The sequence below is a fragment of the Lissotriton helveticus genome, chromosome 1_1 (genome assembly GCF_964261635.1).
Source record: "Lissotriton helveticus chromosome 1_1, aLisHel1.1, whole genome shotgun sequence".
Taxonomy (NCBI): Eukaryota; Metazoa; Chordata; class Amphibia; order Caudata; family Salamandridae; genus Lissotriton; species Lissotriton helveticus.
Window position 1 is genome coordinate 1,586,485,068 of NC_136057.1, and position 20,738 is coordinate 1,586,505,805.

Consider the following 20,738-nt stretch of genomic DNA (forward strand, 5'->3'; position numbering starts at 1 on the left):
GTGTAGTATTTAGAGGTGATTTCAGAGCCACATAAACTCTTCTCTGTCTCCCCTTTCTAAGGGATTTGGACAGTGTACAATTGGTCAAAAAGGTGGTGGTTTGGATGGAAGCAGATGGCTGTACACAAAACATCCATTGGAGCCGTGCATCTAGTGGTAGAGGGGTAGAAGTTGGCGGAGGAGCAGAATGAGAGTTGCTATTGTTGAAGAGGATGTTAAACTAGTGGAAGGGAGAAAAGGAGCAGGGAGCTCAGCATTGGAGGAGCAATGCCTAGAAGCTGGTGGGCGAGAGGTACACAGGAGAGGAGTGAGGGATGCAGTCTGGATTTGCAAAGATTTAATGCGGGGTGAATGAATTCGAGAAATGCCAAGGAGCTGATGAGAATCTTCTGCCAATTTCTTGTTGCAGGACACCCGCGCTTCTTTAACCAGTTATTTGCTGGGTTGGACTGCCATGCCCTGGCCGGACGGATGATCACAGAGGCCCTCAACACCAGTCAGTAAGTCTCGCCATCATCTTCAGCCTGTTGAGCTGTGGAAACTGCATGAGGAGTGCGTGTATGTATATTTATATACCACGAACTGTGGTAAGAAGCAGCGGGTGCACCATATCATTGGATGGGGGGGGAGGGTGTTAAGAAACCACTATATACATCAATAGGATTTACAATTTTTTAAATTTCACTATGCCCTTAGATTTAACACATTTACAATTTCATCAGATTTCACGAATTTATAATGTTAGACACTGTGAGGTACAGAGATAAGCCCAAATGTTCTGTCAGGTGCTGTACCTAGGAAACCCAGGTTAAAGTCAACCGTTTTTCGAGAGACCCATATACGGATGTGGTGTGCTTTATCCAGTGAGTTCAGTCTCCGCATAATAATATAGGCCAGCATCCTCCAACCAGGCCAGAATGGGGAACTACAAAAGTAGTGCTTCTCTATGACCGCTCTCCATGTCTGTGTGTTAGTCTGCCTGATTTGTTACTGTAAATAGATTCATTCCTTGCAATGTAGACAAAGAGTGAGGTTTCGGCCTGCCTCTTTCAAACATTAGCTCCCTTTCACCATTTGCTTTCAGTCATTGACTGAGACTTTGAGGTGCGTGAGGATCTATTTTACTACCATCGACCTCTCTCTGTCGACCACTCTAGCTCCCTCCAGTGAGTGTTTCTATAATGTGCTAACGCTGTATCCTTTAGCACAATCAACCCAGACCTGTTGACTTTACCAATGCTTGTTAGTTTACAGTCTGTGTAAGGTAATTCATCTACTTCAACTCCCAGACCGGTCCTCTCATGTGTTGAAAAGTAAGCCCGGAGTTTTGGAGAATGACTTCAGCCAGCCCATTCAGTGTCATTGCATCTTTATCTCGCATGTGCCTTTGCCTCATCACTAGCAGGGTCTTACCACTGGTGCACTGGCCTTTCCTGTCTTCCAGAGCCACCTATGAGACGGCACCCGTGTTTGTGCTGATGGAGGAGGTTGTGCTGAAGAAGCTGAGGCAGCTGGTCGGTTGGCAGACTGGGGATGGTATATTCTGTCCAGGTACAGCTTGCTTAAAGACTCATTGCTGGAGCTATGGGACTCCAGTAGAGAGTGCAGCTTCTGGCACTGGGGTTCCTGCATTGTGATTTTTCTTATAGTTAAGGTACCTGGCTTTAACTTCTTTCTTTTGCGTGATTGGCCCACCGGTGTGTACATCTGTGAATTACAGGTCATTATTTGCAAAATATATATTACTAATAAGTGCAGGGGCCCCAATTTTTTTTCCAAAGAGCGGCTACAGTGTAGCCAATGTCGGGTTGTCAAATACCAAGGCTGCAGAATCTTTATTCCTCCTCGTGATTCTTCCTTTCACAAGTCTACTTTTCTATCGCTTTCTTTCACTTTTGCAGGCTGTTTTCATCCCTTCTGTCTCCTTTTGTCACGATTTAACTATGTTTTGCCCCTCTTTCTTCCTTTTCTGATTTTCTCTCGCTTGCTCTTGGCCAAAGTCTGATTATAAGAAATAATCCTACATCCCCAAACACAAGTGCTTCTGCCCATCACATCACATGCAACCATACCACACATTAATTCCTGGACTTTTGACGTACCTGCAGCGTTACTTTAACTTCAGCCTTGTCACCCTGCAGGAGGTTCGATCTCCAACATGTTCGCCATGAACCTGGCCCGGTACCACCACTTCCCAGCGAGCAAGCAGAAGGGTATGAAGGAGTTGCCCAGGCTGGCAGTGTTTACTTCCAGCGAGGTGGGTATAAGCATGTAGCATCGCATAGGTCTACCCGTAAATCCAGTAAGAATGGAGGGGGATTACTCCTTGCACATGAGTTATGAGTCAAGGGATTGGCGGTTAGACTTCCATTGTCCTTATTTATGTTGCTCCTGTCCTTTGTCTACAGTGTCACTACTCTGTCATGAAGGGAGCGGCTTTCCTTGGCATCGGGACGGATGGCGTCTTTATGGTCCAGGCTGATGACCGGTAACTTCAGTGGTTTCATTGCCTGAATTCTTTATTTTCTTCCTCCCGTCTGCTCACACCCAGCTCTTCGACCCTATTACCCAAAGCTCACTCTGTTGTTAGAGATTGGAAGTGCAGAGGTCTGACCTTCACCAGCCTTGAGTACTGAGAAAGAATGGTGCAAGAAAGTCCAGTGATCTCCCTACCAGTTTGCATTCAGCATCCGAAAATATATATCCTGATGAAACAATCTGAGCCAACGAGCCTAAAACCAACCCAAAACTGGTGCTTCTTCTGTATTACCCAACCCATCTCTAGCTAGAACAAGCAAGGCAGAGGCTTTCAGCATTCCATGTGACATTCTCCTATAACCTTCCCTACCTCATCTGCTGCTGCTAGAGGCAAGACAAAATATCAACTTGGCTCCTCATACCAACTTAGTACACAGTTCATGCACTGTGACCAAGAACAAGAATTATCTTTTGTGTTTATGGTCATGTCTTTACTCGAAATGATTTGCCAGTGCAGGATCCACTTGACTTGCAGTCGCCAGTCAATTACTGTAAACCGATAAGCGTCCCCTCTCTAAATTAAGGTTCTCCAAATCCTCCAGCTAACCGCCCTTGAGTACTCCAGGCATCTCTCCTTTCTGAAAATGGCCGAATGAAACTCTAGCTGGACTCTACTGCCGGACCAGTTCATCAACAGTTTCACAAATAGAAAAACTGAGATCTCTTTACACTGATGACAAAACGCCCGTAGCAGGAGTTACCGGCCACATAAGCATTTTAAGTGTAATACTCCGGTTTCCGAGTTTTGTAGCTGGACATTCCACCTGCTCCAATCAGGCACAAACTTCTTGGTCAATCTAGTTACCCGTTGCCTGAAAAAAAAACTATTTGCATTTAAAACCAGCTCTACCTTCAAGTAAAAGGAGTAGCGATGGTCTGCGCCTGTGCGCCTGAAATAGCGAATATCTTCATGGCTTATTTTAAGGAAAAATGACTATACCGTGCCAGTAACATTTAGAAAACCAATATTAAATTCTGGCACAAGTATATCAATGACATATTCCTTATTTCTCAAGGATCAACAACACGGCTTTCAGAATACCATGAGTGGCTTAATAACAGGTCCCCTGATCTGCAATTCACAGTGTCACATAGTACTGAAGACTCAATGTCCTAGATCTATGGGTCTCCACAGACGAAGGGCGAATCTACACCAATCTATATACCAAGCCAACTGATCGTAATAGCCTTCCTAAGTCTTGAAAAGAATTTGTCATATGAGCCATTCCGGTGGATTCGCAGAAACTGTAGCCATAAAGAAGACTATTTCCACAATGGTGCTATCATCTGCAACACACTGATTGAGTGTGGTTACCCCAGGAAACGTGCAAAAAACTCTTTAAAAAGGGCATGGTTCACACCAAGGGAAACCCTCCTAGAACCAAAAACCAAAGATCCCATATTTCTACTAACATGTGCTCTGACCTTTTCAAACCTCACCTACAAAATTAAAAACATTATTTCCAATAATCTGAAAATTCTAGCTACTCTTCAGATCCTTAGATCATTGTTTTCTTTCAAACGGGGAAATAATTTGCAACAATACCTGGTAAGGCCAGCCCAGAAACTGGAGTCCAAAGATCTAATTGAACTTTTAATATTGCTCTCAGTTGATTGTACATCATAAATGCGGCCAATGTTTGGCATGCAACTTCTACTCGAACTCTAAAGAGGTCACTGTGCACCAATCCACACATAAACAACAAAAATGTTTAAACTGCAATACTAAAAATGTTGTGTATTGCATACGTGTCCCTGCGATAAATGCTCCGTAGGGCAAACTACGCAGCCAATCAAGAACCGTATCCTGCAACACAGATCCAGGATTCGGTGTAAAACAGTAGTTGCCCCTACAGTCGACCACTTTTCAATGAAGCACCACTCTGAAAATTACATTAAATGGTCGCTGCTTTTTGTAGAGTTGGCGCTCTAGCCGGCGTAAGCAGCGTGATGACGCTGCACGCCCGCGGCCAGAATGGGATGCGCGCGCAGCCCACGGGAAAAGAGCGCAAGTGTCGGAGCCGGCAAGACTTGCGGCTCGGCGCTCTCTGATGCCTATAATAGAATAAAGTTACATAAAGGCACCAACGGCTCATGTCCTTATTGAGAGAGAACGTACATCATTACAATGGCGACGAGGAGGTGATGGAAAAAAAAAACGAAAAATTATGAAAAAACGAACCACAGGCAATATCGACCACTGAGCCCCGGGCAGGAGCACGACCTGAACGACACTGAGTGCTCGTCAAACTCACCCACCACCACGGGACAAGGACATCAGAGAGCGTGGCAGAGCCCACCCACGCGCGAAGGAGCCACACAGCTGCCACAGGAGATGAGAGGGCTCGGAAGAAGGGGGCAAGAAGGCACAGGACCCCACTAACCCCACACCCCAAGGGCTGGAGAGCTGGCGACCCCAGGGAAAGACGAAGGGGAAGACAACAAAAGCCCCCAGAGACAACCAACGAAACAGGAGGAGGACGACTCCCCAGGCAGCCCCAAGCACCACAGTGGGACCAGCCCCCCAGAAAAGCGCGAGAGAATGTGTGCCCAGACATCTTCAGCTATGGCACCGGTTCCATTCCTGCCCAAACCAGGGGAACCCCTCATGCGGTGGAAGGATTGGAGAGAATACATAGACAACTTTATAGAAGTCCTGGAGGATGAAAATGAGGATAAATTCACAAGCCAGAGGAAGAGACGAATACTGCTACTTAACTTAGGCCCAGAAGGACTCAGGGTCTTCAAGAACTTGGTACCCAAGCAACGGGCAAGCACGGACGACGATGTCTACGCCCATGCTATCGAGGAATTAAATGAACACTTTCGCCCAGCAGTCTGCGTCTCAATCGACAGATACAATTTCCAACAAAGGAAACAAGAGGCAGGTGAATCAGTTGAAGAATATGTAGCGGCATTGAGGAAATTGGCCTCCACGTGCAGGTATGCTGCGTTCCAGGATGAGTTCATCAAAGATCAGATTGTGATGCACACCACGAGCAAAGCTGTGCAGGAGAAGCTATGGGCAAGCGGAGACACCACGCTGAAGGAGGTCATGGTGACGGTCAAGAAGGCGGAACTCGCGAAACGTTGTGCTGAGGCGGCAAAGAAGGAGCCGGCGGCCAGACCAATGGTGAACAGGATAGAGGACGAAGAGCCCCGGAGAGAAGGCAAGTACAAAGGAACAGTGCAGAAGAATCCCAACAGATGGCAAGGCAATCCAGGACCCCCAGGGAAACAGGCGGGAAGTAACAAACGGAGCTGTTATAGATGCGGGAGCATGGCGCACGAGGCTCACGACCGGAAGTGCCCGGCATTCTGCGCCAAATGCCTATTCTGCGGGATCGTAGGACACTATGAGAAGGTGTGCCGCAGGAAATCAGCCAAGACCATGGTGAGGTTTGTAGAACAAGAGCAGGAAGACCAAGGGGAAGACAACTATGAAGAAGATGACACCGTGCTGTGCATCTACGACCAGATACTCTGCGTCGACAACAAGAGATCAACCAAACCAGTGCTGGATATGACAATAGGAGGAGTACCAATCAGCATAGTGGCGGACACAGGCTCCCCATACACAATAGTCCAGAGGGCGGTATGAAACGAGACATTTAGGCCGTCACTGGGCCCGGAACTGGAGCGTCTAGACATTCGTCCGGTCACGTACAATGGAGACCGCATACCAATGGCAGGGTTCAGGCCATTGAAGTTCAAATTCAGGGGGCGCACAGCCATCTGCAAACTGTATGTCTCGGAGAAGGGACCCTCAGTCTTGAGCTGGTTGGATCAAGGGGACCTGGGTATCAAACTAGACCCGGGGGGAAAGGTCCAGATACTGCTCACCGAACCAGACAGTTGGCCGAACTTAGACCAGTGGAAGAAGGAGTACCCCAAGGTGTTCGGAGGCAAGGTGGGGAGACTTGAGAAGTTTACGCACAAGATAGTACTCAAAGAGGGAGGGGTACCGGTATCGCACAAGGTGAGGAACATACCCCTGGCCGTAAGAGAGGCAGTCCAGGAAGAGCTACAGGAGCTAGAGAACAAGGGCATAATCGAACCCATCACGTGCACTGAATGGTTGGCACCACTGGTGGTAGTAATGAAACCCAGTGGGAAGGTCAGGCTGTGTGTTGACCTCCGCGAGCTCAACAAGAGCATTGTAGTGGAAAAGTTTCCCTTACCCCGCATCGAGGAGATGCTAGCAAAGACCCGGGGGATAAAATGGTATTCCACGATAGACTTGACGTCTGCCTACCACCAGATTGCATTACATCCTGAGAGCAAGAGACTGACGTCCTTCATCACCCCCTTTGGGTGCTACCAGTTCTGCCGCATGCCGTTCAGACTGGCATCGGCTGCGGCGGTGTTCCAAAAACTGATGCACCAACTTTTCAAGAACATGGATGGCATCCAATATTTTCAGGATGATATCCTGGTGATGGGGCGAGACAGACTAGACCATGATGCAAAACTGACAAAGGTACTGAGTGTATTGGAGGAAAAGGGCCTGACGGCGGAGTGGAATAAATGCCGCCTGGGCATGGGGTCAGTAACCTACCTGGGGCATGAGATAGGAGTACAAGGAATCAAACCAAAAACTGAAAACGTGAGAGCGATTTGTGACGCACCGCCCCCTGCCAACAGAGAGGATGTCAGGTCCTTCTTAGGTATGGCGGAGTACTATAGTAAGGACGTCCAACATTTCGCAACGAAGACCCACCACATGCGGCAACTGACAAGGGAGAAGACGCCGTTCAGCTGGACGGAAGAAACACAACAGGAGTTTGAGAGTGTAAAGAGAGATGTGGTGAACGCAGTGCCCCTACAAGGATACGACCCCCAAGGCCTAACGGTACTCACGACAGACGCCAGAGACAAAGGGCTGGGTGCAGTGCTAATGCAGGACAGAGGCCAAGGAGTGGTGGAAACTTTGAGCTTTGCATCACGCGCACTGAGTGACACAGAAAAGAAATTCAGCGTCATAGAAACGGAGATGCTGGCCGTGGTGTGGGCAATGGCAAGATTCCGACAATTTCTATGGGGCACACGCTTCCAGCTGAAAACGGACCACAAACCATTAGTAAAGGTATTAACCTCAAGTGGACATGCCAGCGCCACGCCCAGGATAGCTAAGATGACGTTGAAGCTGCTGGAGTACAGATATGACGTGAAGTATATCCCGGGCAGTCTGAACAAAGTAGCTGACTATCTGAGTAGAGCAGCAGCAATGGAGACGGAAGCAGAAGACGGAGAAGTCGGAGGAGAAATGGTGGCACTGACGGAAGACCAGGAAAGAGTCGTCAGTAACCAAGAATGGCACGAAGCCTATCAAGAGGACAAAGGCTTACAGGACGTGAAGGAATGCATAGTGAAGGGGTGGCCTGAGAAAAGACATATGGATGAAAATCTAAGGAAGTATTACGAAATCCGGGAAGAACTATCAGTTGGCGACAAGGGAATGTTCATATACAGAGGAGACAAGGTCATCCCCCCGGCAGGAATTGTCCCGAGATTACTAGCGATACTCCACGAGGGTCATCTGGGGATTGGAAAGATGAAATTACGGACCAAGCAAGGGTACTGGTGGACGGGCGTGGATGCCCAAGCTGAACGGTACGTCAGGGAGTGTACGCAATGCCAAGAGGCGGACAAAACACTTAAACCCTTGAGGCCAGCATTAGGAAAATTTGAGTCCCCAAGGAACCCGTGGGAAGAACTGTCCATTGATGTCTTAGGCCCGATTTTGGATGGACAGGGGATCTAGAAGTACGTATGTGTCCTCATAGACAGGTACTCTAAGTGGCCAGAAATGAAAGTGGCAGAAGTGATGGACACGGAGACAGTTGTAGGGTTCCTGAGCGACACATTCGTAAGAGAAGGCATTCCCAAAACCATACTAAGTGACAATGGGCCTCAGTTCACGTCAGAGAAGTGGACCAACTTCATGAAGAGAAATGGAATCCTGTCCAAACACACGTCTATTTACCACCCGGCTGGGAATGGCTTAGTAGAATGTTTCAATAGAGTGGTGATGGGGTCGGTGCAGGCGGCCATCATGAGTGAGAAAGATTGGGAGAAGGAGATATGGAAAATGATACGGGCCTACCGAATTACACCCACAGGGACAGGATACAGCCCCTTTCAGATATTGAGGGGTCGAGACCCATTCACGAAAGACAACAGAGTGTGGAAGGAGAAAACAGTGACCAGTCAATGGTCCCCTGCTGTAGAGCATGCCAATCTGGAGAGAGCGCAAGCTGTGTATGCCAAACACTACAACGCACAAAGGAATGCGAGAGACACAGAACTGGAGAAAGGCGAATGGGTAAGAGTCAAGCTGGCTACGTTGCAAAGAAAGGGGGACAGCAAGTACAGCAGACCACTCCAAGTCAAGGAGGTATACGACAGAGCTGCCTTATTAAGTGACGGAAATGTATGGTCCCAAGATAGGATGGCGAGGTGCAACAGGATAGTGAGATGGGACGCCGATGAGCACGATCAGGAAGGAACAGTGGAGTGTGAACAGGATATGGAACTCTCCAGCTCGGAGGTGGACACAGATGCAGGAGGTATGAACGAGGGTCAAGGCAGCAGAGTCAACCACCAAGTGGAAGCGGAGAGGAGCACAAGGCGATTTACGGGGAGCCCAGCTGAACCTGACCATGGTGAAGGTAATGGAACTACCCAGGAGAGAGAGGACACCGCGACCCCGGTAAGACGCACCCGAGGGGGGAGAGCAGTGGTGAGACCGTCCAGGTTCCAGGACTATGACATGGGTGATGGACAATAGTTCGAGTTTTGTTGTATGTGGAAAAAGGGGAGATATGTAGAGTTGGCGCTGTAGCCGGCGTAAGCAGCGTGATGACGCGGCACGCCCGCGGCCAGAATGGGATGCGCGCGCAGCCCACGGGAAAAGAGCGCGAGTGTCGGAGCCGGCAAGACTTGCGGCTCGGCGCTCTCTGATGCCTATAATAGAATAACGTCGGCTCATGTCCTTATTGAGAGAGAACGTACATCATTACACTTTTTGTATCAATCCAGGATAAACGTGGCGGAGCAATAGAACCCTTACTACTTCAAATCAAGGCCAAATTAATTGCAAAACACCACACTTATGAACAAGACCTTACCGAACAGGACGAATTAAGAGCACTTTTAAAAACATAGATCACTCAGCACCTTGCCCGTACACAATGGACGTGACCTGCCTTTTCTCTGTCTCTCTCTCTATTGAATATATATGTAATTACAAATTATATATGATATGTTCTCAGCTATGTGCATTGTGTTAAATGACAGATATAGATGGTTTTATGTATGTGTATATTATATTGTCCGCAGGTTTTTAAATTTGGCTGCTCTGATTTCTATAATCTCCTTTTTTTAAAAAAAAAAAAAAGTATTTTCCTTTATTCACAAACACAGTCTTAATGTATAATAAACACTTCTGCCTGTACTTCTACATGCTCAACATTTTTAACATACCCCTGTTACGGCGGGGCTAGGAATAGGAAGGAGACGTGTCCTGGTAGTAGAAGATTTTATTTTAGCATACAGGTCATCTGTACAGGTTTTTCTTGGGGCGCCCTTTCTGGGGGATCGGCTCCTTTCCTGACGGGTCTTTCGAAGCACTCCTTCCTGCTTCCTCCGGACGGGGCTCCTCCTCCTACTGCTGGGCTCTGGAGGCTCCGTAGTGCTCGCCCTCGCCGGCCGTCGAGAAGGGAAAGAGAAGAAAGGACAAGTAAATGCTACGGACTGCCCAGAACGGGAGTTGAGTGGGGAAGGGGGTTGTGAGGGACGTGGGGGGAACACACGGTGCTCTGATACCTAGACTCGTGAGTGTGCAGTTATAGTGCCAGATCAAACAGGGGAAACAGGTGGTCTCTACGACCGTTAAACTAAGTAAGTTGTCGGCCTTTGCGCCTCCACCACCCCAGGAACCGTTCACGTACCTCGGCTAGCCGTACCCCTCCTGGCGTACGGCTGGGCGGCTCGTGGGGTTGGCCTCCAGGCTTTGCTGATCCCGTCTCTTCTCTCCCGGCGCAGTCTGCTGAGGTCTCCGCTCTCTTTAGTTCTTGATCCGCCGACTCCGGTATCTGCCGCCTTGTTTCCGGGTTCTCTGTTTCCGCAATGTTCTCCTCGCTCAACCACCTCTCGCCTCCGATCCACTCCTCTTCCTGTAACCACCTCTCTCCGCCTCTCCAGTCCATCTCGCTGCTTCCCGCCTCTCCGCTCTCCTGCACTCTGTCCGCTCCTCCGGTGTAATAACACACCTGTGGACTGTCGGTGCCTCCTTTTACCTGCTCACGAGGCTCCTCCTCCATCAGGGTCTCAGTCCACTTAAAGGGCCCCCATCCGTCCTCCTCTTCGTCGTCGCAACTATACTTTTCAAGTGCCGACCATCCAGGATGTTGGGGAGGCTGTGGAGACAAGAGGGGGGGGTCGGACATCATTAAAGGGGGTCCCTCTTCCCGGTGAGACCCCGTACCCGGGTTACAACCCCCCTCTGCACATTTTAAGCATAAGAAAGTTGTTTTCCTTCACCGGACTTTTGATTATTTTGACAAACTATTTGTAACCGGCGCACCCCGCAAATATATCACTGTATAAACACGCTGCTTCATACACATGCTCGACATGTAGGCTTCTGATGAGACTTTTTGACCTCAGCAGTAAGCAGCACCATGGATGCTATATACATCCCCACTGACGCCTTCCATACACAGAAATGCTACATCGGAGACACTATCCCCTCTGTAATATGGTGCCTGGATTTAGGCTGCCTCGTAACACTTCCGGTCTCGCTCCAGTTCCCCGACCTGCAGCACCGCAAGACGCGAGACCTATACACCTGACAGTGTCGTAAAAAACTTGAGGGGGGGGGGCCCTGCGAACTGAATGGGGAGCCTCCATAATCCAGACCTAGTCAGGCGCTCTCAGGCCAGGGGCCAACGCCCCTGCACTGTGCCGGAGGGGGCCCCCTAGAGGTCGGGGGAACTAATGTAGCCACTGACACCTGACCACAGATGTCCGCATCGCAGCATTTAGTCGGAGGTTTTCTCACCCGGCACTAGGCCCGGAGTAGTTATTCACTACAACACGCTGGCTCGAGGACTGCATTCGCCACTCAAGCCTACCTACCCTTGACTTCACTTCTCCAGCAGCTGCTTTAAAACTGAACAAACGGAAGTTCTTGCTGGTTTATAAACAACATGCTGCACTATTCCTTTAGTTAACGCCTAGACCAATTTTTGGTCCCTTTTATCCAGGGGATACTGATTGTGAAAATTGCCTCCACGTCCCTGTGATGCTCCTCACCTGAAGGAACTCCCCTGGACCTGTTCACTTCCAACGTGGGCGATAAACTTCCCACCCTGAGCTGTCACTAGAGGTCACACCCTCCCGAGTGTTAGCACCAGGTGCTCTTTACCCTGCGTAATTTGCTTTCAACATCTGACATAGCTCTTCAAGAAAAGAGCATTTATGTTAGTGACTTATGTCATCATTTTACATCCCTTGGAGAGGGGGACCTCCTACTACCACTGGCTAAGGCCAAGACCCATGTTAGACATTCACGACCAGAGAAATGGTAACCGGGGGAGATGGGCTTGTAGTCACACGCCTCTGCGTGCTTTGACGAAGGTGTGACTACAAGCCCCTCTCTCCCTGGTATTGACCATGAGGCAATAGCATTGCCCTAATAGAAATACAGAGTACCTTTAAACCGTATGTATTTTTGTGTATACACATTAGGTGTGCACGTCACTGCATCCTAAAAATAGATCAATTAGGAGTGGCATACGAGGCTGGACCTCGTGTAGTAAGCTTATTATACACATTACGTTTACTCTGCTTGAGCGCACTACTTCCTGGATACTAAAACCCGTCCCTGCTTATCATAGCTCGAAACATGTTGACACACATACAATGCTAGGAAAACTAGACTCATTAAGGTCTGGTCTCTTCCTGGTATCAACCCCTGATTCTAACCATACCAGCTAGGGGTGGGAATAAAAGAGTAGCTCTCTAGTTAGGTATTTTTAATACTTTTCTTTCCACTCCACATCACTGCACCTCACATAGTCCTTAACAAAGTGCTCCTGCGTAGTTCGCAAGTCGCAGCACGCCTCAATCTGTAGAGGATTGAGAAGAACCCTAATGATGAAGCATGCCACCTAGGGGAAACCCTGGTGGGTGAGGGGTCTCTAGAAAAAGAGTCCTTTTTCTTAGTGAAGCAATTGCCACGAACTTCCATTGGATCCTTTAATTTCCCGAAGGGTTAGTTTTTTTTCGATTACATTCGATTTTTTGTGAAACTAGATACATTAAGGAGGGTAAACCTGACCGAAACCTCTACCTTCCCCTATTCTTTGGTTACAATCTATTTGTATATCAGACTAGCAGGTCTGTTGTATTCAGGCGTCCTTACCTTATGGCGGAACCCTTAACCCGTTAAACAATTGTTCACTGCCCTTAATTGCGGTTATATTGTGCACCTAGTTACAAATAAGAATCCTCTGAACTTGTATTGCTTTACAGTGCCTGCAAGAGTACAAACCTCATCTGACACAATTTGGGTGTGTTGTATTCTGTTTTCTGTTGCGAAGTTCGGGTGAAAACTCGAATAAGTAAACCTCTTTTGTGAACTATTTTTGTAGCCAGTTGCCTTCTTGACTGCATGATAGCAATATCTCAAATAGAAACCATATTTTTATGATTTAACCCCAAGGGTTGATCTATTCAACATTGAGGTAACAAATAACAACTTTCCCCTCTTCTCTGACTTTTTTCAATCTGTCCTGTTAGAGCTCATCTTTTAGTTTAGTGCTCTGTGGGGGCATCCCAGGCTCTAGAGCAGTGGTTCCCAAACTTTTTCAACCCGCGGCTCCCTTGACCCATTGGCCATTGCCCATGACTCCCCACTGTTACTTTTTTGGGAGGGCGGGGGGTGTAAGCCAGGCCTCATGAGTACTTGCATTTTTCTCCCTGAAAATAATTGGGATGAAGCTGATGAATGTGTAATAATCATATACGCAGGGTGTTTTGTATTACTAAGGCGGCGCCTCTAATAAAATATTCCTAGGTACACTTCTTTGCCCATGCCTTATTTAGAGTACCCTCTTAAAACTTTTTTATCCCACTTACAGTGCTAGATAGCACCCCTATGCATGTCGGGCCAATTGCCAAAGTGTTTCTGCGCTTGAAGAATATTTGCATGCAGTTCCATTTCTACCCATGTCATACGTGCCAACACACCTGTCTCAGCAGGGTGACTCACAATTTTTTAAACCACATACAGCTTTATTTTTGCTATATCCTCCCTAAAATTGCCTCCAAATCAATGCAAGTAAAATAAATTCCTCTGATCTTTTATTTTTTTTAAACGTCCCTCTTTCTTGTATCAAAAGTTGGCATTATGCCATATATGGCGTTTTACTTCACTGTGTTCAAGAAGAGAGCCAGCCTGTCTGGAAGTGTGTGTACGGAAATAAATGTGTAATGGAAGTACCTATGATTCAAGTACAAATGTCAATATTTAATAATACTTAGAGTGTTTAATAGACAGGCAACTGTACTTTCCTGACTACTTGCATTGGTGTAAAATGCATTTGGAAAAAATGAAACTATTAACAAATCTAACCAAATTAATCAGGCATCTTCTGCCTACTTTGGGAGTGTTGGAATGTGGGGATCCAGTGAAATATGGAGGTCATCTCCCTAGAGATGCCATCAATTAAGCACTATGTTTACAGCTTTAGGCATGTCACTTACAAATCATCAACATCATATGTTTAAGTCTAAGTAGTTTAACTGAAGCCAACAACCCCTTCAACGTTAAATGCATTAAAGTGCTTGGTGAGCGGCTCCCCTGGCTAGACTTGACGGCTCCCCAGGGAGCCGCGGTGCACAGTTTGGGAACCACTGCTCTAGAGAGTTATATTGCCCCCCCTCACTTGTATTTCCAGTCAGAAAATTATCAGGGTGAAAAACGGCTCACTATTGATTAATAAAATTCGGGAATTTGTGACCATACTACACTGTCTTCCATTCTAGGCCAGGCAAGTTTGTGATCGCTACAAAACCATTGCTGCTGTCAAATGTAGTGTATCTCCTGCCCAGAGACCGGGACAGCAGGACATAGTAACTCCTTACAACCAGTGCTTTTGTTAAATTCCCTGGTGCATCGTTTACTTGGAGAGTCAGGAGAAGCAATACTTGTGAGTTTCAATTCAACTAGTGCATGTGATGCAATACATACAGCATCCACTGGTGCAGCAGGCTGGGACTTCATAAATAATGCAATCCACCTCTCCGACCCTCCTACAGCAATCTCTGTAGTTTTATCTGCTAAGATAACTTGGCACTGTAGGAGGTAAGAGATGCTGCCTTAACTGCCCATTAATGGCAGCGGAAGTAGTTCCTATTTTAGTGTTGGTGTGCACTTTTCTAAAACTATTAGAGACGTTTTCTAACTGTCTTTTCTTTATTTTCAATTCAGGGGGAAAATGATTCCTGCTGAACTGGAGAAACAGATACAGGAAGCAAAATCCCAGGTAACCAGTGAGACTACTTGGTTTGCACCTACTTGGATTACAGGCGAGTGTGCACTCATCAAGATTATAAAAGGGTCCAGCTTGATGTTTCAGTTGAAATGCATTGGGCTGGATGAAGATTTTTGGAGGGTCACACAGAAATATGGTCATGTGAGAGCTCTGAGATTGTATGATTCTTCTAATGTTAGACCACCACATTGAGTGAATCACACCCAGTGAGGCTAACACCGCTTTTCCCTCTGTGCATACTACTGGAATTGGAAGAACTGATGTCACTTCCTGGCTCAGTTGTGCCTCTGTGTTGAAACTTGTCTTTCTTCACCCGTGCTAGCAGACCTGAGGTCTGTTTTCTGTCTTTCAGGGTGCTGTTCCCTTTCTGGTGAGCGCCACATGTGGTACCACTGTACTGGGGGCCTTTGACCCCATCAGTGAGATTGCAGAAGTGTGCGAGAAGCATGGGATCTGGCTCCACGTTGACGTAAGTATGTTTGGGCCATGGGGAGAATAGAAAGGTGTACTCATGAAGGTTCTGGTATGCAAGGACAAAAAGCATCCCTCTCAGCTGTCCTTTGTGCTAGCCATACCACATTACTATTTGTAAGTGAGCAAAATACATATTTTAATCACAAATGTTCTTTCTCTGAGAAGTAATTCACTATACCAAAAGCCTTTACATGGCTGATGCCCCATGGTCCATACAAATCAGCTTTGGTAGTGTCTTGGGAACAGTTCAACTGCCTTCATTAACTTTAAGCAATTTTTTTAGGTAAACAACGTTTACAACTGTTCTTTTTCTCCGCGGGTAATCTCAAGGCGGTCGTTATCATGACCGCGTTGTGATTCCGCATACCATTACTCCGCAAGTCGTAACAACGACTTGCGGGGGGGGGGGGAGGTGTTGGATTTAAAATCCAACACCTTCCCTAGTGTCCGCACAGACTGGAGTTGGAATAGTAAATTATACTATTCCAACTTCCAGCGCCCCCCCGACTTGCTGAGTAATGGCATGCGGAATCACAACGCGGTCGTGATAACGACCGCGTTGTGATTCCCCGTGGAGAAAAAGAATGCGGGAATTCATCATATATTAATTTTTTCCCCTGTTTATCGTAAAATTTGAAATCCTATCAAAGAAAAAAAAGCCAGAGATGGTTCCCATCGAAGTGTTGAATACAGATGTAATTACTTACATGTAATTTGTAACTTAAAAATACAAGTATTTGCATTTTTAGTGAAGGCCATCCAAAAGTAGGAAAGTGATATAACGCAGAAATGTAGAGAATAACAGTGAATCTAGGTTTGGAAGGGACCTGAGGTCTCAAAAAGATGAGCATAAGCACAGCATGAGTTACGTTATCTAAGATGGGTGTAGCCCTAAGCACTCCTTAGACTCAGTCTCATAAAATGATACACAATAATCTTCTAATACGAGCACCACGCACGTTTTTTAATTGTTTCTAGGCGTGGGCCATAACTTACCGGTGAAGGATGAGAAAAAAACACGAGTTGCTCTTGCCAGATGTGTAGTGGGCACAGCATTAATACATTCCCTGTACTGGCTTGGTGCCTGAGGTGTTGCCACTAAAGATACTGTGCGTTGAACGTACCAGTGGTCTTCTGAGATAATGAGTGAGTTGAGTACATCAGCATTGTGAGTTTTGGTGGGCTACCAGGCTTATATCAAGCAGTCCACCAATCACCTCCAAGAAGTAGTTGGCTTTGGATACATGTTAACATGAGCTGGTCTTGTACTTGCAACCTATAAGTTTAAAGCTCCAGTCCTCATTGCCTTCTAGCACATATGTGCTGAACGCCAACCCTAAGCACGTAACCTGGATATAACGTGGAATTTCCAAAATGTAAGATTAATAGGATGTAAATACCCTCCTTCTTTCTCTCTCACTTTCCACCTTCCTCTCTCTCTCCCTCTCTCAATAGGCAGCTTGGGGTGGGAGTGCTCTACTCTCACGGCATCACAGACATCTCTTGAATGGCATTGAGAGGTAGGTGCTACTTCCGTAAGAAGCTGGGTTAGGGTGCCATCCGTGCTGAAAGTCCATCTTTACACTCTTGCTTGCTCTCTGCAGGGCAGACTCAGTGGCCTGGAATCCACACAAGATGTTGATGGCCGGCCTACAGTGCTCCGCTCTCCTGCTGAAGGACACCACGGTAAGGGTCCTAGTTAGGGGGAACATCTAAATAGGATCCAAATACTTATGAATCTACTGTGAGCGCCATGCAACATATATTTACTTTAACTTTTTTGCCTTCTTACTAAAGTCATTAACTTTTTCTACAAGCTAGTGAGCAGATGAAGCTCACCCTGCTTTGATGTCACTTAGCACAGTAAACTATCGATGATGCTACGCAAAGTTAGCCGTTTTAATGCACTCTCCACTTCCAATGGTCTTATGCCATAACTCAACTCTAACAACAGCCCATAAAGGCTTGTGGAATCGTGCAAAGATTGCCTTTTTTTACACTGCCAGTTACCACAGTTTTGACTGCCCTTTCTGGATATCTAAGGCCAGTAACTTGCTCTGGAAAGAAAAGTCAATCCAGTAGGATTAACAAAGAGCAACATTTATCTGGGTTTTCTTCAGTTTGTTGTGCCGCTTTCCTTGCCCACTGGTCCTACTGTAGAATATGCACTTGGATTCTATCCGCTTCTGAGCAAAGTTCCACTTTTTGATTCTGCAGCCGCATAATTTAAATGCAGTCATAGCTTTGTTGTCGAGCTATGTTACAATTAAATACTTCATCCTTAAGATTGGCTGTTTACTTACTTTAAGAGGCCTCCTGAAGATTATTGCACATTTAGTACGTGCCACACTTTACCAGGTTCATTCCACATTGCACACATCTTCAGTTTGCGTTCCTAGTTGCTCTCATATCTTATATATGCCTTTATGTCCTTTACTTTATGGTACAGTTCTTGTCACATGTTCTCCTATATGGTGTTCACATTAGCTAATGTGTAGCCAGGTATCTATTTTTATTCTGCCACCAATAAAGGAGTTACAAAGTAACTAGTTCTGGTGAGTCTACCCGCCACACTATGGTCTTAAAAACATGGAATGACAGAAGAGGACATAAATAACTCAACAATGCCTGAACTTTAAACCTTGTACACCTCATGTAGACTCTATATCAGGGTTTCATATGTAGGTCCAGTAGGGTCGAATCCATTATAGATGTCTTCATACCTACATAAAATAACTTTACAAAATTCGATTCTAAGTAGAAGTAATTTACATAGTCTGTAGTTCTGTTCAAAATCTGGTTCTCACCTTTCTGGACCTAAGTTGGGCACACCTGCCCTACAAAGAAAATAAATAGTATAATTATTTTTTTAGTGATTAATATGTAAATGTGCTCACATGCCAATATGTATTCTGAAAGAGTTTATTAATAAATAAAGTCTGTGAATCACGAGTCCAGTCAGCCAGTGGTTTCCATAGAAAGTGGTTTCCCTAGAAAGCTGGAATGGAGCACGCCTATTGTATAAAGGCAAGACACATATTTTTAATTTCTTTTGCGGTTCTGCAAATGGGATATTTAGTACAAGTAAAAAAGGGAGCATACAGGTGTTCGAGGACCAAGACCTTGGGAAATGAAGAAGGCGACCTGTTTGCACCAACGCCGTAAATGTTTTGTCTGAATTAGTTAATCAACACTGTTTCATCCTATGAGCTAAAACATGAAAGAGAGGCTCAAAATATCAGAGAGGGGAACTTTTTTAGGCATTTGGAAGCAGGAGTAGAAAATATGGCAAATGACTGTTATGCCACTTAAAATTATTATTTCAGAATACCTTTCTCTTGTGCTAATTATTGCAGTCATAGGACATCTCGGTACATATTAAACGATTCAATTCCAGGTCCATATTTGTTTCATAACATTCCAAAGACCTATATTTGGGCTCAGAGCTAGCATGACCATCTTTATCAGTGACCATTCTCAGTGGATAAGCCGGGGACATAGCCTTGTGTCTTGTCTGACTTGAGATGGGGGCAATTTGGAAGTGGACAAGAAGGCACCTCAGCAAACAGACGACAACAATGCTGAACATATATTCAATAATTCTTATTTTCAGCTCTAAGGAAGCACTCTAAGCATCATCTAAACATCATCAAATGCAAATTGGTCACCAAGAAGTTGTAATCCTTTAACACTTTCACAAATATGATGCCTAGAGAAAGGTTTGAAATAAATGTACAACATGCAGTACCTATGATGGTACTAATTCTACCTTTGTCAGCCAAGACAAAATCAAGATCTATTCTGTTTTACAAAATCCCAGTTCATTGGGCTTCCAGTAGAACAGAGATCAAACCTAGGGCAGTCAGAGTTTGGTCACTCCTTTAGTACTTGAGCTACTAGTATTTCGCAGATAAACAGTCCTGGTTCGTAACTTGGGAACAGAATATCAATTAATCAGACAGTTTCAGGGGTGTCTCTGAGTAATCTTGTGTGCAAAGCAGGGGGGAGTGGCTTGGAGTGTCTAATCGTGGGTACCATGTAAGCAGAGGTGCTGGATTCTGACTAGTCTGTGGGGAGACCAGCATAGTTCCAGGTTGATCAGCTGCGCCACCCCAAGTTAAAAGGTCTCCAAGGGGAAGTCACTATGAGAGTAAGATAAAAACGATTCAGTAATTGCAAGAAGGGATGCATCACACAGAATGTGGCTATGACGAGACTGCCATTTCCAATCCAAAAAGCTAGTCAATAAACCATATTAGCAAGGGGTCAAAATCGTTGATCAAGTAGGATGCTTGTTTGGAAGCAGAGGAAAAAGTAGTGGCATTGTCACATTCCATAATAAAATGACATGTAGCATGTAGTTTATGGCATTCTTCTTCTTCCTTGAGGGGATCAGAACCACGAGCACCCTTCCATTAGAGTCAGTGAGCAATAGTGCACATGTCCAGCATGAACAAAGGTTTATGTTCTGCTTGTAGTGCTCCAAAACATATACAACGTATTGGTGTAGATGTAGTGTTTGTACCACAAGTAGGCAGCAGGTTGCATGTGGATGATTGTTTAATGTCTTACAGACACAGCCACACAATAAACCAATAGAACAGTGTTATAAATGGGGGTCTCTAGTTGGCAATGGTTTGAACCTTTGTACAAGTAGGGACCTTTCTTCCTAGTCAGGGTAAGGGAGATACACTTCTAAAATAACCCCTGCTCTTCCCCTTGGTAGCTTGGCATGATCAGACAGACTTATCTCAGAGGCAGTGTGTAAAGCATTTTTGAACACATACAGTAATACAGTGAAAACACTACAAATGGACACCACACCAGTTTAGAAAAATAAGTAATCACTATCTGAACCAAACAAGACCAAAACAACAAACATCCAAAATACAGTAATCAAAACATGACTTGCAAAAGGTAGAAACAATTCTGTCCTTAGCAAACTATGGATGCAATACTTTCAACACAAGGTACCTTGGATGCGTCACTGTCACAAACAAAAACAGCCACAGGGAGGTGATGAGTCGGTTCCTTATGCCCAGGGAAGGTGGTGCTTTGGTTCCTTACTCAAGGGGAGGTGATGCGTCTGTTCTTTACTGCCAAGCAGGGGAGACAATACGTCGGTTCTTTACTTAAGGGGAGGTGATCCGTCAGTTTCATACT

At 46.0% G+C, this 20,738-nt stretch overlaps 1 protein-coding gene across 2 annotated transcripts in view; it reads left to right on the forward strand.

Annotated features, from left to right (window-relative positions):
• The window catches only part of CSAD (cysteine sulfinic acid decarboxylase), a 251,253-nt gene that overhangs the window by 127,599 nt on the left and 102,916 nt on the right, over positions 1 to 20,738 (forward strand). For both annotated transcript variants that reach the window (XM_078687372.1, XM_078687381.1), the window contains 8 exons: positions 410 to 500; positions 1,445 to 1,551; positions 2,142 to 2,257; positions 2,409 to 2,488; positions 15,038 to 15,092; positions 15,454 to 15,570; positions 17,031 to 17,095; positions 17,180 to 17,261. In XM_078687372.1, coding sequence (XP_078543498.1) covers positions 410 to 500; positions 1,445 to 1,551; positions 2,142 to 2,257; positions 2,409 to 2,488; positions 15,038 to 15,092; positions 15,454 to 15,570; positions 17,031 to 17,095; positions 17,180 to 17,261 — 713 coding nt within the window. The remainder of the gene's footprint in view (positions 1 to 409; positions 501 to 1,444; positions 1,552 to 2,141; positions 2,258 to 2,408; positions 2,489 to 15,037; positions 15,093 to 15,453; positions 15,571 to 17,030; positions 17,096 to 17,179; positions 17,262 to 20,738) is intronic.